This window comes from Mus musculus, chromosome 1 (genome assembly GCF_000001635.26).
Source record: "Mus musculus strain C57BL/6J chromosome 1, GRCm38.p6 C57BL/6J".
NCBI lineage: Eukaryota > Metazoa > Chordata > Mammalia > Rodentia > Muridae > Mus > Mus musculus.
Window position 1 is genome coordinate 110,087,757 of NC_000067.6, and position 22,998 is coordinate 110,110,754.

General features: G+C 34.5%; 1 protein-coding gene across 17 annotated transcripts in view; it reads left to right on the forward strand.

The window, feature by feature from the left end:
- The window catches only part of Cdh7 (cadherin 7, type 2), a 163,036-nt gene that overhangs the window by 105,520 nt on the left and 34,518 nt on the right, over positions 1–22,998 (forward strand). For all 17 annotated transcript variants that reach the window (XM_017320693.2, XM_006529608.3, XM_006529600.3 and 14 more), the window contains 4 exons: positions 10,515–10,651; positions 11,472–11,593; positions 12,265–12,382; positions 20,948–21,199. In XM_017320693.2, the coding sequence (XP_017176182.1) occupies positions 10,515–10,651; positions 11,472–11,593; positions 12,265–12,382; positions 20,948–21,199 (629 nt within the window). The remainder of the gene's footprint in view (positions 1–10,514; positions 10,652–11,471; positions 11,594–12,264; positions 12,383–20,947; positions 21,200–22,998) is intronic.

The window sequence follows — 22,998 nt, forward strand, 5'->3', positions numbered from 1 at the left end:
ATCATAGATGTTGTTCATTTTGTTTCACATTGATTTAATGTGTGTTTGTATGTGAATGTGTATGTATTTGTGAATACATATGTGCTTTTACATTTGTGCATGTGTAGCTATACAGTATGTTGAGGAAAGATGACATCATGTGAGCCTTATTGTTCCTCCTCATCATATGGTTTCAGATCTCCAATACCTACTGTTCTTGAGATATAAATAAACAGTGCTTTATTATAATAACTTAAAGGGAAAATAATATTATTAAGGTGTTAAAGAGTTCAGAAATTGAATCATCAGTTCTGAATTTGTTAACTATTTTTATGCTAACACATTAAAATATCATATTGCATAGTATGGATTCTCAGTAGAAATACAGTACCAGCAAGGCAAAATCAAGATCCTCTCCCAATGTGTTCCAGCCCATACATATGCAAATGGAAATATCACCTTGCTAATGCGTCAAACACGGTGACTTTCCTCTATGAAACTGCCCTCTGCTGAGAAAAAATAAATTGCTTGCTTGCATCACTGTCATAACATTGTCATTTTGACTGTTACAGAGGTAATAGGTGCAAATGGCAAGGTTCTATGAGCCCAGACCTCTGTGATTGTATGCAATATAACACCATTAGGAAATGTTAGGTCTCTCTGTGGCTTTCCTTTCATCTAGATATCTTATTGGAACAGTCTCATATTTCATTACTTTTGCTTTCCACTTTCTACATGTGAACTGTGAAGTACAGAGGTGGGAATTAGGTGATGGTTAAAATTACTCAGGAAAAGAAAGTGTGACATTTTAAATTTTTCTTTAAGCAATAGTTGATAACAGAGTTTACACCTTTCTACAGTTTGTTTTAAAGTGTTTGTATAATATTTTATGTCACTTTGAACAGTAAATACTAACATCTACTGAACAAGGAAGGGCAGGCTGCAGACAATTGTATCTCATCATCTTTTAAGACAGTATCAACTTCACTTTAAAGTACTTATCCAAGGTTGTAAGGACCATAAAGGAAACCAGAGAGCAAAAACTCAAACTCATTCTTCATGTCAGCACTGGCAGACTGATCAATGGCTCAACATATATTTATTAAGAAACTCTTCTGTGCAAGGTTCTGGGGAACATGCTGAATAATAAGAATAAAACAAAGAAGAACAGAACATTTCTTCAACATCTAGGAACTTACCATCTAGATGAAGTAGCAAAAAAAGTCTTTGTAGTAACATGTCTAATTGTGAGACAAATCACAACTCAGCTCATTTGAAGGAAATGATAGTATCAATATTGTTTTGCATATGGCAGTCTTTGGATAAACTGAACAAATCTAACGTAGAGCATGACTATGTTTCTTTTAGGTATATCTGAATAGTATGGATCTAAATGATGAAGTTACACCATTTTCTACAAATGGGCACAGAACACAGGGCATAGATACAAATGGCAAGGTGAACCCAGATCTCTGTGCTTATCTGCAATATAACAACACTAAGAAATATTAGGTCTCTCTGTGGTTTTCCTTAAATCTAGATAGCTTATTCGAACATACCCATATTTTGTTTCATTTGTTTTCCATTATCCATATGTGAACTGTGAAATACAAAGACAGAATGATCAAAGCAGCTATGTGTTGAAGTATGACATTATTAAAATAAGATTAGATGTAAGGATGGATGTATAAAAATTATTAAGCAACATTTTCAGAATTTCTTACCATTTCACTCTAAAACTATATAAGCACATTACAGTATGCTTGGATAATATTTACCACAGGCACTGCTAACATTCTTTTTGTTGAATGTTCTCCAATTCAAGACATAAAATGGTTTCAGAAATAGCCTGATATAGTGGGGCTAGTGTGAACACATTTGGTGTGTTTCAATAATTTAGTGTGCATTTTAAGTAGCCTGTATATATACATATAGTTGTGTATATTATTCTACATAATTTATAAGTTTTTCCATTTTATAATACACAAAGGGAACTAGTGCTGTGAAAAAAATAGTGTTAGCAGTGCAGATGGTTAATCTGAAAAGTAGCAGGAACCAGTTCTGTGAGGAAACTAGGAGTTGTGTTCTACTTCAAACTATTGCTCATTTCAACATAATTGCTACTAAACATGGAGAGATAAAATATACATATGTATATGAGAGAATCCAGAAAAAAGTGTTTTGTTAGACTAGTGTGCTTACTATGGAATGATCATTTTAAAATTGTGTTAAGCAGGAAATGACGAGTTTATTGGAGTCAATTTCTTTAATTTGGTGAGAAATTAGAATTGTATATATTTACTAGGCTCATATGTTGAACTCGTCACTTTACCCAAATGCCTGTGGCCATGTACACCAACACCTAAATAATTACAAGGAATCTAATAATTTGTACATTTTTTTATGCACAGAGGACTTCGTTGAATAAAAGCTAAGTGAAATTAAGAATACTTTAGATAAATAGGATCTAGATGTCCAAATAGACACCTGTCCTACACTTGATATAATCTTTATTAAAAAATTGGGGGAAATAATAACTTATGTTTTAAATATTCAATCTATTCTGAAATGAGTAGTAGGAAAGATGATATTTTTTGTTGATTTTTTTAGAGGGGAAATAGCTGATGGATCTTCTCTGTGATGCAGTGAATATGAATAGTAAAGGCTATTATGTAAAATCTCAGAAATAAGAATGAGCTTAGATATTTAAATACATTGATAGATGCCTATCTGAAAAATGACAGGGCAGCTTAAGTGTCATTCTACAATTATATAAGTTGTCTCTGAAAAGTCACTCAAACAAGCACTAATGGGAAGTCAAGTATTTATTTGAGAGAAGCTAGAAGAACTATTTTGAGTTTGAATATTACTGGGATCAGAAACTGTATTGATTGGTGACTCCTGGTTGTGATAGCAACTCTCCTCCCACTTCCCATTCTGCCTCAAATTAATCTATCAGGTGCCTTCCTCAGTCCCTGCACCACTGATTTTACAAATGCCAAGTTTGGTTCTCTGTTGCTGTGACAAAGCTTTAGATGATTCACCTTGAGGAAAGAATGGGTTCATTTGGCTTGAAGGATTAATTACAACATTATAGAAAGCTAGGCCAGGAACTTAAGGCAAGAACCCAGAGACAAAACAAAACCAATGCTGTTTGTTTTCTGTTGTGCTTCCTCTGCCTTACTCAGCTACTTTTTCTACAGCTCAGGTACACCAGCCGACAGATGTCACCTCTTATAATGGGGCTGGGTCCTTACATAACCATTAATAAAAATACCCGTTAGTCATACCCAAAAGCCAGTTTGACAGTGGCAGTTTCTCCATTGAAGAGACCTCTTCTCAGAGGTCTCTAATTCATGTTGGGCTGACAATAATTAACCAGAACACTTGAGGACAGTGTGTCTCTGCAAATCTTTCTAATGTCTGAGACCCAAGGTCCCTGCTTAAATTTAGTTTCACTCTACTTTTGAAGACTATTCTACTTCCAATAGTAGATGATGATGATAACAACAACAATAATAAAAGAATAATAATAGTAATAATAAATCTAATTTTCTTTGCTTCTTTTATTTAGGGGGTTATATTTTATCTAATATCTTTATAAATTAATGGGTGATTTTAGTGGAACTTTACTTATAATTTGTTGGCATGCCCATCAAGCTTGTGTCTACTAAGTAGATACAGAGCAATACCTTTAATATTTTGTTATCACAAGACTGTCATTTAGGAACATGATAAGCACATAGCTCCCTGGATAAGTTATTTGTTTGCTAGTGTGCATTATTAAAGTCTTCCATCTCTTCTTAATATGTAGTTCTTTCTCTATACCTTAAGTTTCCGTGTTTAATACAACAATTCAATTTGTTATATTTCTCCTATACATTTATAATATATGCTAGAACTCCCTTGTATAGGATCAATAGAAAAAGGGAATGATTTGAATCAGATTAAATAATTACTCTGAATTTGTAAATGAATAACAGGAAGGAATTAGGAAATTATAACCACTTATTCATATTAACAACACACATATATAGCACCATTATGGATAGATGTAAAGATCACAGCTGTTTAGATAAATATTGCATTAAATCACTAAAGTTCATAATTAAGTAATGATAACTCCTTGAGTGATAGAGAATTTAGTTTCCTATGAACTTATGATTATTTCTAGATACTTAGTTATGTTTAAATTTGAATGTGATTAAAAAGAACACAAAAACACCATAACAAATGAACACTCACCTTTTATGAAGTTTAGCCCAATTCTGGAATAAAAAATAGAGTAAAATATAGTCATTAGCTCCACCCTAATGAGAAATGAAATGTATATATATCAACTCTGAGCCATTCAGCCAGAGTTCAGAATAAACTTAGAGAAAAAAATTGTCTTTATGAAACCCATCACTATGAGTAATGTAATTTTTCTAAAAGCTTCTAGAATAAACTGACCAAAATTTCAAGCCAACCAGAATTCTAGGTAAGCTGGTCCAGTCCGTTCACAAAAAAAGGTGAAATAGAAAAGGAAAAAGGGCAGAGAGCCTACTAAAAATGAAATTGGATAATGCCCATCATGCTCATCTCCAGTAGAGGCTAAGTCTTACTCTTATCAGCCATTAGGTGATTGTAATTATTTTTCTAGTGTGGAACTTTATAAACCTTTACCCTTTCATCTTTGGCAAGTCTACTGATATTATTATATTTCAAGACTTGAGCCTTGAAATCATATACACACAAATAATGTTGACTAAGAACATTGGATTTTATATTTTCTCTTGTGCGTTTGTGTATAGGTTTAATAATGATAAGCAAGGAAGCTATCAATGGAAACTACTGAGAATGAGAGGAATTGAAGTGTCGAAAGGAAAGGAACGGTGTATATATTTTATTTAAAATGTATATAAATATGTTAACTTGTAATTATCATGAGAGACAAACATGTTAGTTCAGTAAGACATAAAAAAGTAAGAAAGCTCACGGACACTAATGAAGAAAAAGCATGGCTGCTGGTATCTGTGGGCAATTACTATAGTAACATAACAAACCCCTAGTCAATGATCTCTCCTAGAATAAGAAACTATTTAATCTTCATCAAGAATATTGCCTTTATAAGCAAATTTTGCATTTATACTTTCGTTTGCATCAACCAAAGACTTAAAGAAACAAGAAATTTACAATAATTCTAAAACATAAGTACATATTTCTGTCTAGGCGAACGTGTATAGAACTGATAGATGGGTGTAAAGACAAATCACTGATGGAAAACATAACAGAAACAGCCAATTATAAAGCTAGTATTCATCGTTTGAATGGCTCTACTTACTAAGAAGTGAAATTGTCAGTTATTTATAAGTTAATTCATTGGATCAATGAAATTCCCAGCAGACATTACTTATAGATGTGGATAAGGTTAATATAAAATTTGAAAAAAAATATACAGGATTTTGAATTTCTAAGAAAATCTGAAAAGAATGATTAAAGATTTGAAATCAAATTACAGGACTTAGGGATGTCATAATTAAAATGATATATTGTGATACCCAAATACCGCTGGGAGAGAGTTCTTCTCCCAGAAGTGTAGACACACCTGTGAGCACAGGGAAGACCACCACTTCTGCTCAGATAGACCCAGCCAGAGCCCTCAGGACATAGGATCTAAGGAGCAGCCTAAGATAGGATCCTTCTGGTTTCTATCTGTGCTGAGAGCTGATCCTTTGCCACAGCACTCCATACCCAAATACTGTCAGGAGAGAGCTGGTTACCAGGAGTGCCTACACACCTGTGACCAAGGGTAACACCACCCACCACTTCTGCTCATATTTCTGAGCCAAGAGGAACCCACCCAGAGCTATCATGACACAGGAACCAAGGAACAGACAGAGACAGGATTCTTCTGTTTTCCATCTGCACCTCAGAGGTAATCCTGTGCCATAGCTCTCCATACCCAAATTCCTCGAGGAGAGAACTGGTCTCCAAGGAGTACTGACACACACGCCTGCAAGAGGGAAAAGCCACAGTCAGAGACAGAAAGACCAGTTAACACCAGAGATAAACATATAGCAAGAGGCAAGGGAAAGAACATAAGCAAAAGAAACCAAGAAATCAGAACCCATTTATCTCCCCACAGTGAGCCCTGGATACCCCAACACAGAAAAGTAAGACTCTAATTTAAAATAACATTTCATGATGATGATAGAGGACTTCAAGAAGGACATAAATAACTTCCTTAAAGAAATACAGGAGAACACAGGTAAACAGTTAAAAGCCCTTAAAGAGAAAACACAGAAATCCCTTAAAGAATTTCAGGAAAACATAAACAGGTGAAGGAATTGAACAAAACCATATGGGAGCTAAAAACAGAAATGAAAATAGAAACAACAAAGAAATCACAAATGGAGACAACCCTGAATATAGATAACCTAGGAAAGAGATCAGGAACCATAGATACAAGCATCACCAACAAAATAAAAGAGATAGAAGTGAGAATCTCAGGTGCAAAAGATACCATAGGAAACATTGATACAATAGTCAAAGAAAGTGCAAAATGCAAAAAGCTCCTAACCCAAAACATCCAGGAAACTGAGGACACAATGAGGAGACCAAACCTAAGGATGACAGTTATAGAAGAGAGTGAAGAGAGTTAAAGTGCCAGAAAATATCTTCAACAACGTTATAAAAGAAAACTTCCTGAACCTAAAGAAAGAGATGCTCATGAACATACAAGAAACCTATAGGACTCCAAATAGATTGGACTAGAGAAGAAATTCCTCCCATCACATAATAGTCAAAACACCAAATGTACAATACAAAGAAGGAATATTAAAAGCAATAAGGAAAAAAATGTTATGTAATGTTACTTATAAGGGCAGACCTATCAGAATTTTACCAAACTTCACACCAGTGACAATGAAAGACAAAGAAGATCCTTGGCAGATGGTATACAGACCCTAAGAGAACAAAAATGGCACCCCAGGCTACTATATATAGCAAAACTCTCATTCCTATAGATGGAGAAACAATTCCTATGGATATTGCATAAAAAAACAAATTTGTACAATATCTTTTTAACAAATTCAGCTCTGAACATTGAGGCTGGACCCAAACAAAAAAAAGAATGGTTCAGAAAATTATGGAAAGTGATCCATAAATGTGTGATCAACTTATATTCTTTGTTTTGCAGGGCAGCAAAGTGGAAGAGGATAGTTGTAGGTGTTTTTGTTTGTTTTGTTTTGTTTTTGCATGAAATTGAACCTCCTCGTTGGGTCCCCATTTGTCGAATCTGTATGTGCAAAATTGCAAAGAATTGTCTAGTTGGATTAAGTGTGTTACTGAGATTAGGATTTCAGATTTTTTTTTTTTTTGCCATTGTGGGCTCTCAGTTTTGTCACATGCCCTCATGAACTCTAATGATCTGAAATTTCAAGTGCCCATAATACTCTGCATAAGTTACCTCGGTCTTTCTTTCTTATCACAGCTATAGAAATGTATCATCTCATATCGTAGGCTTTCCAAGGCATAGTGAGTTATTTAGGAATGCATATAGCATTAGTTAATTTTCTGGTTACTGTGATAAAATGCATAACAAAATAATCTTAAAATTTACATTGGCACATGGATTAAGGACCTCTATTCCTATATCATAGAGTGGAAAACATAAAACTGTGGAAATGATGCAGACAATCACAAAGGAGTCACAATCAGCAATTATTGGAGATTGTTGGTGTTCCTATGTCTTCCTCAATTTAATATGAGATAATATGGAGATAATACTATTCTATTCATATTCAGGGATCATCTTTATTTCCACAGTTAAATCTCTCCTGAAACACCAGTGGAGTTTTTCTTAGTTGGAATCAACTCACTCAAATTGACAATGAAAATTAGCCATTAAATGAACCAAAATTTATTATATTTAACCATAATATTTCAACCTTGGTCCACAAGCTCTATGGCCACCTCATGCTGCAAAAAGAGTTTAATACATCTGTAAGTCACTTATATTTGAATAAACCAAATACATCTGTAAGAGTTACTCATATAATTCTAATATTTTTGAAAATTTCAAAGTTCAGTATTCTCTCAGAAACTTTTGATGTATACCAAATTCAAGGAAAAGTACAGAGAACATATGGGAGGAGATAGAGGGAAGCAATTGAAGCAGAAAAATAATTTGACTGTATTGTGAGAAATTTTATTATAAAAATTGTTAGAGCCTTACAATGTGCAATATTATAGAGTGAATCTTTCCATTTCAAAAGGGAGAAGGGGTCGTAGTGAAAAACGATTGGGGCACATGGAGGTTGAAACACAGAAAGGCAAACACTAGTTCTACAAAGCTTCATGTCTTTGCATCTGGGCAGATGGCATCATTTGAGTTATAACAGGATTAAGGAGCTCTATCTTCCAGTTCCATCCCATGTGATACCTGTACCTTCTTTCTAACATACCAGTTCCATTCTGTTTCTATAGCTGAGAATCCACGGTCCTCTAACTCTTAAATCACTGGTCCTTTGAGTCTTTAGACCTGAACCTGATTGCATACACTCCCATGATAGTGAGTTGAATTTCAACAGCATTCTTTATTCTATCTTTTCAAAGGTGTTTACATGTGTTACAGTTGAACTCTTCCATGGGTGGAAACTTGCCTTCAGGGTGCATTTTTTAATTGTTTGATAAGTATAAGATTTCTGTGATTTCTCTTTAACATTTACATATACCTGGATACCTTTAACTTTTTTCTGAGAACCCACTCTCCTTCTGTGAGAACACTCATGAAAAAAAAAAAAAAAAACATAAACTTCCAATATCCTAGTCATACCATTCATATGATATCCATATGGAAATTAGACACTTTAGAAAAGATCTTAAAATATGCCATCTCAAATGACCCTATACTCTGCCAATACTGGTCTGCAACCACATGAGGAATTAAGAGCTAAAAAACTGCCTCAAAAGTACCTTTCCAAATTCCAATTCAGAAATATAAAATATGCTAAAGGGCTACCTGTGTTTTAAACTATTGATATTACATGTATTAGCCAGTTCACAGCAGTGAAAAAAATAAGGTCTGTGCTACATCAATTGGTAAGAAAGAATGGAGGCAATAGAAAATAGCAACCTTATTTTGCAATATACTGACAACATTAATACATTCTGTTCACTATGAATAAAAATTACTGGGATGGTGAATAAAGGACAGAAGAACATGATTAAATAGAGTTTCCTTAGTACTATATATGTGCTGCGAAAGCTAATATGTTTTTTTTCCTTTTGCATAATTTTATATTCAAAATGTGACTGTTTTAAACATTACAATTTTGCTACAAAATGTGTCACACATACCCACTTTATATAATACGTGAGCAATTTTAAAAACTGATAATGGTGTTAGGCACTTGGGCATCTTGAAAGAGTTTAAGAAATGGAGTATTACCAACCCCTCCCACTTCTTTTTTTTTTAATTAGGTATTTTCCTCGTTTACATTTCCAATGCTATCCCAAAGTCCCCCATACCGAACCCCACAATCCCCTACCCACCCACTCCCCCTTTTCGGCCCTGGCGTTCCCCTGTACTGGGGCATATGAAGTTTGCAAGTCCAATGGGCCTCTCATTGCAGTGATGGCCGACTAGGCCATCTTTTGATACATATGCAGCTAGAGACAAGAGCTCCGGGGTACTGGTTAGTTCATATTGTTGTTCCACCTATAGGGTTGCAGTTCCCTTTATAAGGATTGATGACAGAGTTAAGGCAGAGGAACAGATTATGTGAGGCAAAGTGATAAAAAATATCCTGAAGGTTTAGCATGCATATAATTGAGTCAGTCATTTAATGGTTGTGCCTAAAATGAATGCACTTATTAAGTTTTTCTTTGTTCCTTTTGTGTGAATTATTTGTTATGAAATTAGAACCACTGGCCAAATCAATTATGAAGACTACAGCGGGATGTAAAGATGATAACTGGGATAAAATATTAAATGGCCTGAGAATATAAATGTACCACGATTGTTCACAAATGTTTATATTGTAAATATCCTGTGGAGGAAAAGGATGGAAACTTACAGCCTTAGGTGTACAACTTCAGCAGTAGGTGTACAACTTTCTTTCTAGCAAGTTAATACTTGAAAGTGATATTTCTAGTCAAAAGACATGTTAATATTGAGTTGATGTAATCAAAACAAAATGTGATAGGTCCAGAAGATCAAAAGATAACTAGATATGTTTGATTTTACAGGGACCCATATTCAGGATTGGTGCTAATATCAATTGTAAATAATAATAGCAGTGCTTGAGGAAGTATAATGGAATATTCAAAGCGAGGTTGAAGAATAGATGTATTCTATGATGCTCATTTCAAAACATTTTACAGATGAAGAAATAGATTACCAATGCACACGGTACACAGAAAAAGGTCCAAAGATGACATGTGCTACTGTAATTAGAAGGATTTGATGGTTACTTAAAAATTAATGAAAAAAGTTAAAAAGATTCTAAATAAACATGAATGTGAAATATTTTCTCTAAATTTTCAACTAGATATTCAATTGACAGAAACACAGACTTGGAGAGATATTTCAATATTGATGCCAACAGTGGAGTTATTACTACTGCCAAATCATTGGATCGAGAGACAAATGCGGTTCATAACATTACAGTCCTTGCAATGGAGAGCCGTAAGTCAAAAGGTTTAAAATGAATTTTGGATGGAGCAAGGTGAGAGTAGAGAATGGGTAGTTATTAGGTGAGGTCAGTTTAAGCCTGTCTAAACTGCAGAAACCCTAGAATGTCCCAAATTAGTAAGATGTAAAATACATACGGATTTATTGTTTCTATGTGCTGAAACTTACATAGATACTGCAAAAGAAAAAGTGTAAAAACTGAAGGGCGTGACTTATCTTCTGAAGCCTTTTGTCTGATTACATCATAGATATTGTCTTTATCTTAATAGGAGATTACCGAATTGGTGTCTACCAATACACACATATATATTAATGTTGTGATATAGAACTAATTTTAGTCTGTAGATAAAATAACTGAAGAGAAAATATAACCATATACTCTTAAATACATAGCCAAAGTAAATGAGTGTATATGATATGCTTATACTAATATAAATATGGGCTATGGCACTATTAAAATAAATTGCATAGTTCTCCATTCCTCAATCAGCACTTTTATCAGGGACTATCCACATATGTAAATAAACATATTCATGTGAAACATATGTAAATAAAATAAAATGTATGTTTGAATATATACACATAAATGTATGTTTGAATATATATACATAAATTAATGAGTTTATATAGGTGAAATTATTTGCAGTTTTGTTTATAGAGTATGGTGTTATGAATCTAGTTTTATTTGAGATTATACTTTAGAAAAGGAAAATTATCCAATTTTTGCTTGTTTTTTTCTATTCTTTGAATAAAATAGCAACACATGATGAGTAGTTTATCAGAGTTAATCAGTCAATATTTTCTTATTTATCAGAGAATCCATCCCAGGTGGGGAGAGGCTACGTGGCCATTACTATACTGGATATTAACGACAACGCACCTGAGTTCGCCATGGACTATGAAACCACTGTCTGTGAAAACGCTCAGCCAGGGCAGGTGAGGTGCTTTGCATCAGCTACCTTCCTGCAGTTTCTGTAAAAGCAAAAGCATCCTGCGAATGTGCCTTTGAAACTCCCACTTTTAAGATAACTCACAATCCGCATGCTTCAGCAAAATTATCACTTTGATGTGTAGCCCATGCTAATATTAAAGGAACTTTCAAATTCTTGTTTAATTGGGCTATGATATTCCTCAGGAAGAGAAGGTAAACATTGTAAAAAAAAATCCCTGATATGTACATAAAGGCCTGGATTCCTTTAAGGAGGAATAAAATGCATTAAGAAAGAATTAGGTTTCATTGTGCTCTTTCCTATAGTATACAAAGGAGTTTACATACATCGAGTTTCTAAGAATTCAGTGCATTTCACAGTGGCTTTGGCTTGTCCATCTCTATTTTTTAGAGTCTTAAGATGTTTACAGGGATGTCTAATCAATTGTTACAGCTTGACTTTGAGGTTCACAAATATAACTTCAAACGTGCTTTAAAAGGGACATTTATTTTCCAAGGCCCATTTTAGAATAAATTCAAATTGGTACACCTGATCTATTCCCTGGATTCATTCAAAAAGATGGCATTTGTGATAAGGTGTAAAATTACTGTGTCCTGCTGTAGAAATCTCAGCAGAGTACACTAGTATAATTTCCTTGTTTTCATTCTCTCTACCAAGGTTATCCAGAAAATCAGTGCAGTAGATAAAGATGAGCCATCCAATGGACACCAGTTTTACTTCAGCTTAACAACAGACATGACAAATAACCACAACTTTTCATTGAAAGATAACAAAGGTAAGGCTAGTTACACCATTGCAAGCATTAGCTCCTAAGAAAGTCCATTATTTCACTTTGAAATGCTTTTATAGGAGAAAAAACAGGAAGTACATTAATTAAAACTAGTAATTTTTATCCATAGAGGAGAAGCTGCTATTTAAATCATTTTAGCACAGAGCCAAATTAGAAGTGTTAGGTCTCTATCTCTTGCCTGTCTCCTAGGTATTTAGTTCCTCCTTTATATACCATGCTGATTATCCAAATGATATGCTTTGAAGGTCAGCTAAGGTCCTTAATAGTACAATGTGGAAACATTACTTGAGAGCTCAGAAAATATTTGGATTATATACATTTTGGTTTTGGCTGGGAGGAGTTTTGAGACAGAGTTTCTCTGTGTAGCCCTGGCTGTCCTGGACCTCACTCTGTAGACCAGGCTGGCCTCAAACTAAGAAATCCGCCTGCCTCTGCCTCCAAGTACTGGGATTAAAGGTATGTACAACTCTGCCTGGTGGATTATATACATTTTAAATTAACAATCACATAATGTTCTTAAGAATAGCAAAAAATATTGTATTTTTTCACAAAAAAGTAACTTTTCATATAAAATATAATAATAATAATGATGATGATGATGATGATTGATGATGATGATGATGGTAATATTTGGATGACTTGAAATTGAAGGATACTGACACAATAGAAATCAATTTGTATGAAGGGATTCTGGATATTGAACACATTTGCTCTTTACTGCAGTAATAGTTCATTACAACACATATAAATTAATTGCCACCCTGTCCAGAAACAATGAAAACTCCTTGATTTGCATAAGTAAGCAATGGGTGACACAGTCACGTCATTATCTTCAGAGAAGTTGATGGACAGCATTTAAGTTGCTATGCTCCCCAGGCCGTCTGAAATGGAAATGCTCATTTGGCTTCTTTCATATTGTCATTAAACCATCTCATACAATCTTTTTAATTAATGAACAAAGGCAAAATATTAAATAATATAAGTACTTTCATGTCAAACTTAGTTTCCTTGCTTTACAGTTAGCTGTGCGTACCATGGATAAGTGTTATTGTAGTGACACTTTATAAGTACCAATAGGTAGACTGCTGTTCTGTTTAACACATATTCATAATTATCAGACATTCATAAAGAAGCATCAGAACTTACTCATATTTTATAAAGGTTTTCTTGTGAATCAGGTTTCGATTTAAATTAGAGTCCAGGTGGCTTACCAGAACAGACTTGCTTTCAGAAAGAATTTAGGAAATCTTTTGCCTGAGGACACAACTTCAGTGCAAAAACTGATTTTAGCCTAGAAAATTCAATCTGAAAGTAATAATTTTTTTTTCCTGATCCTATTCTCTACCAAATGAGAACACTCCGTTGTCCCTTTAGTAATATAAAGGAGAGAGCATTCTCTTGGTGAGTAATCCCAAACTCTCTGACTTAATCATTGTTGCAAAAGTTCACTCTCAGTCTTTGAAGTCATCCAGCACAGATGCAGACAGGGGAATATATGACCTTCACAAGAAGGTGGTGAATATATCCCTCAAGTGCCACAGTCCAATAGCAGCAATATTGCTGTACAGCATTTACAAGAAAATCTCTGGATTTATGGGGCATCCATTCTGCCACACATCTGAAATCTCCCCATGTCACTTACAGCAAACCCAAAGTTTCCAAGGCTGTACCTTGAAGGGTATCAGTAGATTATTATTAGTCTTGTCTTCCACATTAGGCAAGAAAATACAGAGTACTTTACAAGCTCTTTCTTTTTTTTCTGTTAGAAACAATTTAATAATGTATGTTAAATTACCACATACAGGATTTGAAAACATAACTGCATATTTTATTAATATCAAATTATTACACTTACATTCAAAAATTTTATAGTAAAAATATTTTGTATAACTAAGCTAAGTAAAAAAATAAATAAATGCAAGCTGTGTTCCTCCAAAAAATATGATCTCTAATTTGTTTTTCTTTTCTTTTTTTAATTGGATATTTATGTACATTACAAATGTTATACCCTTTCCCAAATCCCCCCACCCAAAAACTCCCTATCACATCCCCCCTCCTCCTGCTTCTATGAGGGTATACCCCTACCCACACACCTACTCTCACTTCCCTGCCCTCAAATTACCCTACACTGGGGCATCGAACCTTTACAGGACTAAGGGCCACTTCTGCCATTATGCCCAACAAGGCCAAACTCTGCTACATATAAGGCTAGAGCCATGGGTCCCTCCATGGGTACTCATTGGTTGGTGGTTTAAACCCTGGGATCTCTGGTTAGTTGATATTGTTTTTCTTCCTATGGGGTTGCAGACCCTTAAGCTCCTTCAGTCCTTTTTCTAATTCCTCCATTGAAAATGCTGTCTTGACTCAAGCTGGTGATTTTAGCTCCTTTTTCAAAGATCAAGTGATCTTTGGTGTGTGTTCATTTTTGAGTCTTCAATTCTATTCCATTGATCTTCCAGCCTGTCTCTGAACCAATACCATGCAGTTTAATCTCTATTGCTCTGTAGTACAGCTTGAGTCCAGGGATAATCATCTTCAAAAGTCCCTCAAAAGTTCTTTTATTGTTGGATATAGTTTTTGATATCTTGGGTTTTTTTGTTATTCCAAATGAATTTGCGAATTGCTCTAACTCTATGAAGAATGAACTTAGTTGGAATGAACTCTATGAACTCTATGAACTTAGTTGGAATTTTGATGGGGATTGCATTGAATCTGTAGATTTCTTTAGGCAAGATGGCCATTTTTACTCTATTAATCTTGCCAACCAATGAGCAGAGTAGATCTTTCCATTTTATGAGATCTTCTTTGATTTCTTTCTCCACAGACTTGAGTTCTTGCCATACAGATCTTTCACTTGCTTGTTTAAAGTCACACCAAGGTATTTTATATAATTTGTGACTACTGTGAAAGGTGTTGTTTCCCTTACTCTTTCTCAAACTGTTTATCCTTTGAATACAGGAAGGCTAATTACTTGAGTTAATTTTATATCCAGCCACTTTAATGAGGTGTTATCAAGTTTAGAAGTTCTCTGGTTGAATTTTTTGGGTCACTTAAGAATACTATCATATCATCTACAAAGAGTGATATTTTGACTTCTTCCTTTCCAATTTGTATCCCTTTGACCTCCTATTGTTGTTTCATTGCTCTGCCTAGGAATTTGTGTACTACATTGAATAGGTAGAGAGAGAATGAGAGGGGGCAGTTTTGCCTAGTCCTTGATTTTAGTGGGCATGCTTCAAGTTTCTCTCCATTTAGTTTAATGTTGACTACAGGTGTGCTCAATATTGCTTTTACTATGTTTAGATATAAGTTTTGAATTCCTGATCTTTCCAAGGCTTTTACCATGAAGGGATGTTGAATTTTGTCAAATGCTTTCTCAGCATCTAATGAGAGGATCATGTGTTTTTTTTTTTTCTTTGAATTTGTTTTTATAGTGGATTACATTGGTGACTTTTCTTTTTATTAAACCATCCCTGCATCTCTGGGATGAAGCCTACTTGGTCAGGATGGATGATTGTTTTGATGCATTCTTGGCTTCAATTTGCAAGAATTTTATTGAGCATGGTTACATTGATATTTATAAGGGAAATTGTTTTGAAATTCTCTTTCTTTGTTGGATCTTTGTGTAGTTTAGGTATAAATAAAATTATGTCTTCATAGAATGGATTGGATACTGCTCCTTCCATTTCTATTTTGTGGAATAATTTGAAGAGAATTGGTATTAGGTCTTCTTTTAAAGTCTGATAGAATCTGCACTTAAACCATCTGGTCCTGGGTTTTTTGTTTGTTTGCTTGCTTGCTTGCTTGCTTGCTTGCTTGTTGTGTTTGTTTGTTTTGGTTGGGAGGATTTTAACGACATTGCTAGTTCTTTAGGGGTTATGGGACAGTTGACAGGGTATATCTCATACTGATTTAACATCAGTACCTAGTATCTGTTTAGAAAAGTGTCCACTTTATCCAAGTTTTGTTGAGTGTTGGCATTTGTATTAGGATTTAAGGGTTTTTTTTCAGTTTTTGTTGTTATCTCTTCCTTTTCAATTCAGATTTTGTTAATTTAGATACTAGTTAGTCTGGCTAAAGGTTTATCTATCTTGTTGATTTCCTCAAAGAACCAGCTCCTGGTTTTGTTGATACTTTTTATAGTTCTTTTTGTTTCCACTTGGTTGATTTCAGGCCTGAGTTTGATTATTTCCTGTCAACTACGCCTGTAGGATGAATTAGGTTCTTTTTGTTTTAGAGCTTCCAGGTATGCTGTCAAGCAGCTAGTGCATGCTTTCTCCAGTTTCTTTTTATAGGCATTTAGAGCTATGAGTTTTCTGCTTATCATTGCTCTCATTGTGTCCCATAAGTTTGGTTATGATGTATATTCATTTTCATTAAATTCTTAAAAGTCTATAATAATTATTTCTACATTTCTTCCTTGATCAAGTTATCACTGAAGAGAGCCTTGTTCAGTTTCAGCATGTATATGGGCTTACCATTGTTTTTGTTGTTACTGAAGACCAGTCTTAATCCTTGGTGGTCTGATAGAATTTATGAGATTATTTCAATTTTCTTGTATATGTTGAGGCCTATTTTGTGAACAATAATATGGTCAGTTTGGAGAGGGTACCATGAGGTGATGATAAGAAGGTATATTCTTTTGTTTTAGAATGAAATATTCTATAGATATCTGTTAAGTCCATTTGGATCATAACTTCTGTTAGTTTCATTGTGTCTCTGTTTAGTTTGTGTTTCCATGATCTGTCCATTGCTAAGAGTGGGGTTTTGAAGTTTCCCTTCTATTGTGTGTGGTGCAATATGTGCTTTGAGCTTTAGTAAAAATTCTTTTGTGGATGTGGGTGCCCTTTCATTGGGAGCACAGACATTCTGAATTGTGGTGTTATCTTGGTGAAGTTTTCCTTTGTTGAATATGAAGTGGCCTTCCTGCTCTTTTTTGATAACTCTTGGTTGAATGATGATTTTATACAATATTTGAATGGCTACTCCAGCTTGCTTCTTGGGACCATTTGGTTGAAGGTTTCTTTTTTTTTTTGGATTTTGGGGTTTTTTTTTTGTTTTGTTTTTTTATGTTTGTTTGTTTTGTTTGTTTGTTTGTTTTTGTTTTCCCCTTTCTTTCACTCTCACATAGTGTCTGTCTTTGTCATTGAAGTGCGTCTCCTGAATGTGTAAAAATGCTGAGTCATGTTTAAGTATCCAGTCTGTTAGTCTATATCTTTTTATTAGGGAATTGAGTCCACTGATGTTAGTGGATATTAAAGAAAAGGGATTGTTGCTTCCTATTATTTTTTATATTAGAAGTGGAACTATGTTTGTGTGGCTATCTTCGTTTGTGTTTGTTGGAAGATTACTTTCTTGTTTTTGAGGGTGTTGTTTCCCTTCTTGTGTTAGAGTTTTCCACCCATTATCCTTTGTAGGGCTGGATTTGTAAAAATGATATTCTGTAAATTTGGTTTTGTCATGGAATATCTTGATTTTTCCATCTATGGTAATTGAGTGTTTGCTGGGTATAGTAGTCTGGGCTGGCATTTGTGTTCTGTTAGGGTCTCTATGACATCTGTCCAGGATCTTCTGGCTTTTATAGTCACTGGTGAGAAGTCTGGTATAATTCTGATATGTTTGCCTTTATATGTTACTTGACCTTTTCCCCTGCTGCCTTTAATATTCTTTTGTTTGTTTGTTTGTTTGTTTTTTGTTTTTGTGTATTTGGTGTTTTGACTATTATGTTACAGGAAGAATTTCTTTTCTGGTCCTATCTATTTGGAGTTCTGTAGGCTTCTTGTATGTTTATGGGCATCTCTTTCTTTAGTTTAGAGAAGTTTTCTTCTATAAATACTGGCCCTTTAAGTTGGGAAACTTCACTCACTTCTATATATACTAATCTTTGGTTTGAACTTCTCATTGTGTCCTGGATTTCCTGGATGTTTTAAATTAAGACCTTTTTGCATTTTGTATTTTCTTTGACTGTTGTTTCAATGTTTTCTATGGTATCTGCTATACCTGAGATTCTCTTTCTATCTCTTCTATTTGTTTGGTGATGTTTGCATCTTTGATTCATGATCTCTTTCCTAGGTTTTCTATCTCCAGGGTAGACCCTCTTTGTGATTTCTTTTTTGTTTCTAGTTCCATTTTTAGATCCTTGATGATTCTATTCAATTCCTTCACCTTTTTGTTGGGTTTTGCTGTAATTTCTTTAAGGGATTTTTGTGTTTCTGTTTTAAGGGCTTCTACCTGTTTGCCTATATTCTCCTGTTTTTCTTTAAGGGAGTTATCCATGTCCTTCTTAAAGTCCTCTATCATCATCCTGAGAAGTGATTTTAAATCTGCATTTTTGAGTTTCCAGTTGATTGTGTATCCAATACTTGGTATGTTGGGATAACTGGGTTCTGATGATGCCAAATAACCTTGGTTTTTGTTGCTTATGTTCTTGGGCTTGCCTCCAGCCATCTGGTTATCTCTACTTGCACTCACAGTCTCTGATTGAAGCCTGTCCCTCCTGTAATCTTGGTTATGTTAAAACTCCTCAGAGTCCAGCTGTCTCTGTGGTCCTGTGGTCCTGTGGTCCTGTGATCCTGTGATCCTGTGATCCTGTGATCCTGAAATCCTGAAATCCTGAGATCCTGAGAACCTGAGATCCTGAGATCCTGAGATCCTGAGATCCTGAGATCCTGAGATCCTGAGATCCTGTGATCCTGAGATCCTGAGATCCTGAGATCCTGAGATCCTGAGATCCTGAGATCCTGGTTGTAAGAGCTCTCAGAGTCAAGCTGCCTCTGCAATCCTGAAATCCTGGTGTGACCAAGCTCCTGAAATCCTGTGGTCCTATGATCCTAAGATCTTGGGCATGTTCGACTACCTGGGAGTCAAACTTCCTCTGAGGGTTGTAGAATTGGGTGCCGAGCTATCACCCAAGGTCTGCTCAAGGCACCTGCTCTGACCACTACAATCTCTTTTTTGATCATAGGGTTCTTATTCTACATGCTGAACCTTTAGACCATGATTTTCAATGCTGTGTGTATGTGTTTGTTTGTGTGTCCATGTATATGCCTCTATGTGTATCTATAAATAATTTTTATGTGAGCAATATATAATTTTGTGAAACATTTTTATTAATTCATAGAGATAGCATTAACATTTTTGAAAAACAAACTACTAACCTGTATATTATTAAGTATATATTCACATGAAAGATAACCCTAAACAACTTCATTCTTAATTAGTCAGCTAATGCATTTTACTATTTCAGATTTATACCTTACAATTAAATATTTTAAAAACATTATAATTTTGAAAAACATTTCAAAATTGCATATATGAAAATATACTAGATACAAAATAATACTGGAATATTTGTAATTTGTCTAATCAATATTTTTAATTGATCTTATATATTAGCTTATTGCTTTGTGATGCTAATGCAGTTATATCAGCTTGTTTTCTTTAAAATATTACTGAATTCTTCATGATAATATTAAATAAACAATTTTCAACTATTTGTGAACGATTATCAAATAAAAGTACACTTGCCTATACGATAACAGTATGACCCTGATTTTTTATGTGTTTTTATTTTACTAGTTAATATACATTTTATGAATGCTATTAATTCATAAAGTTAATTGAGAGAAATAACACAAATAAATACCTCAAAATTAAATTTACTTCTGTAATATATATTGCAGTTATATGTATGAATCAATTACTTTCAAATGTTCCAAGTCATTATAGGTTTTTAGGTAAATAGAATAATGAATGTAAATTAATATCTATGCTATTAATAAAATACTTATAAGGATGCTTCATGAGAAAGTGAGAATAACTGATATGTAAAGTTATTTCAATACTCACACTTGTGAGTATCTGTGTTTAACAGTTCACAGTTCCCTTCTCTTTTTTTCAGACATTAATAGATCAAGTCTATGATGGAACACTTATAAGATTATATCACCTAACTAAATCATAAATATCTTAGTTTATGTTAGTAAATCATGATATGAACATAAGAAGTAGCCCGTGTCAGTTCTCAGAGCATATGCCCTAATTTAGTGATACATAATTACATATAAATTTAAATAGAAACTATGTTATTTTATGGTGTATTGATTTGGAACTTTTTAAGCAAGTCATGCATTTGAAGTTATACTAAAAAGGAATATCCATTAATTTAAAACTTTATCAAGGTTTCTATAAATATATAATTTGAAATTTTAGATATGTGAAACAACAAAGGAAATTATGTACAAAGATTCCATTCAATAAAGCATTTAATTTTATATTATAACGGTGGTTTTGTTTTGTTTTATTGGATATCTGTTGAGGAACAGAAATACCTTAATAATTACCATGAATTACATAAGAAATTTGTCTTTCTGTCCAAAGAAATTTATTGACGGTGTTTCAAAAAAAGAAAACAAAAATAAAAACAAAAAACCAAAAAACTTATGGCCCAGCTGTTTTGCCATTTAGGAGAAATGTAAAAAGCGTGACTTTACATTTGTAAACGTAAAGCTCTTGGAAAGCTTTGTTATACGTTTCTTTTCTTTATCCTAGACAATACAGCCTCAATACTCACGAGAAGAAATGGCTTCCGAAGACAGGAACAATCAGTTTATTATCTGCCCATTTTCATTGTGGACAGTGGATCTCCTTCACTAAGCAGTACCAACACACTTACCATCCGTGTATGTGACTGTGATGCTGATGGCATAGCCCAGACCTGCAATGCAGAGGCCTATGTTCTACCTGCTGGCCTCAGCACTGGGGCCTTGATAGCAATACTGGCCTGTGTCCTGACACTATTGGGTAGGTACTGGTTTCTATACTGCTTTGTAGGAAAAATTACCAAAACAACTAAACACCATAAGTTTTCTTGTCTCATTTTTTTTTATTTCATTTGAGTACCTTTTCAAGGATATGTAAATAATTTACCAGATGTTAAACTATGACACACTACTCACCTTTCAATCAAGTAGTGTGCTTAAAAGTACAACATATAATAAAAGAATATGAGCTTTACTTTCAAAAAAGCAGCCCAAGATATATTATCTGAACTTACTGTGAATATTTTCCAATAATTTAGTTTTAAAATAATCCTTTTTCTATGCCCAGTATAGAGGGACGCCAGGGCCAAGAAGTGGGAGTGGGTGGGTAGGGGAGCAGGGTGCAGGGGAGGGTATAGGGAATTTTCAGGATAGCATTTGAAATGTAAGTAAAGAAAATATCTAACAAAAAAAGAAAAAAATAATCCTTTTTCTTTATTTTTTTGAAGTTTTTATAATTTTTAAAATTTTTTATTATATATTTTATTTATTTAAATTTCAGATGTTATCCCCTTTCCCAGTATCGCCTACTGAAATGCCCTATCCCATCCCACAACCCCTGCTTTTATAAGGGTACACCCACACCCACCCAAACACACCTACCTAACTGCCCTGGAATTCCCCTACACTGGGGCATCCAGCCTTCACACAACCAAGTGAATCACCTTTAATTGATGCCTCACAAGGTGATCCTCTTCTAGATATGCAGCTGGACCCATTGGTACCTCCATGTGTACTCTTTGGTTGGTGATTTAGTTCCTGGGAGCTCTTGGGGGTCTCATTGGTTGATGATATTGTTGTTCTTTCTATGAAGATTCAAATCCCTTCAGCTCCTTCAGTCCTTTCTCTAACTCTTCCATTAGGGAACCAATACTCAGTCTAATAGATGGCTGTGAGCATCCACCTCTGTATTTGTCAACTCTGGAAGAGCCTCTCAGGAGACAACTATATCAAATGCCTGTCAGCAAGCACTTTTTGGCATCCCCAGTAGTGTCTGCTGGGTTTGGTGTCTATATATGAGATGGATCTTCAGGTGGGGCAATCTCTGAATGGCCTTTCCTTCAGTCTCTGCTCCACACTTTGTCTCTGTATTTTTTTCCCTTGAGTATTGTGTTCTCATTTCCAAGAAAGACTGAAGCACCCACACTTTGGTCTTCCTTCTTTATGAGCTTCATGTGGTCTGTGAATTGCATCCACTTATCAGTGAGTGCATATCATATGTGTTCTTTTGTGATTGGGTTACCTCATTGAGGATGCTATTTTCTAGTTCCATCCATTTGCCTAAGTATTTCATAAAGTCATAGTATTTAAGTGGAAAGTACCCAAGTGTGTAAATGTACCACATTTTCTGCATCTATTCCTCTGTTGAAGGAAATCTAGGTTGTATCCAGCTTTTGGTTATTGTAAATAATGCATCTATGAATATAGTGGAGCATGCATTCTTGTTATATGTTGGAGCATCTTTTGAGTATATGCCCAGGAGTCCTATAGTTGTGTCCTCAAGTAGTACTATGTACAGTTTTATGAGGAACCCCCAGAGTGGTTTTACCAGCTTGCAATTCTACCAGCAATGGAGGAGTGTGCCTCTTTCTCCACATTCTTACCATCATCTGCTATCACCTCCGATTTTGATCTTAGCCATTCTGACTAGTATGAGGTGGGATCTCAGGGTTGTTTTGATTTTCATTTCTCTGATGACTAAGGAATGTTCTTTAGGTACTTCTTCACCATTCTATATTCCTCACTTGAGAATTACTTGTTTAGTTGTGTTCCATAATTTTA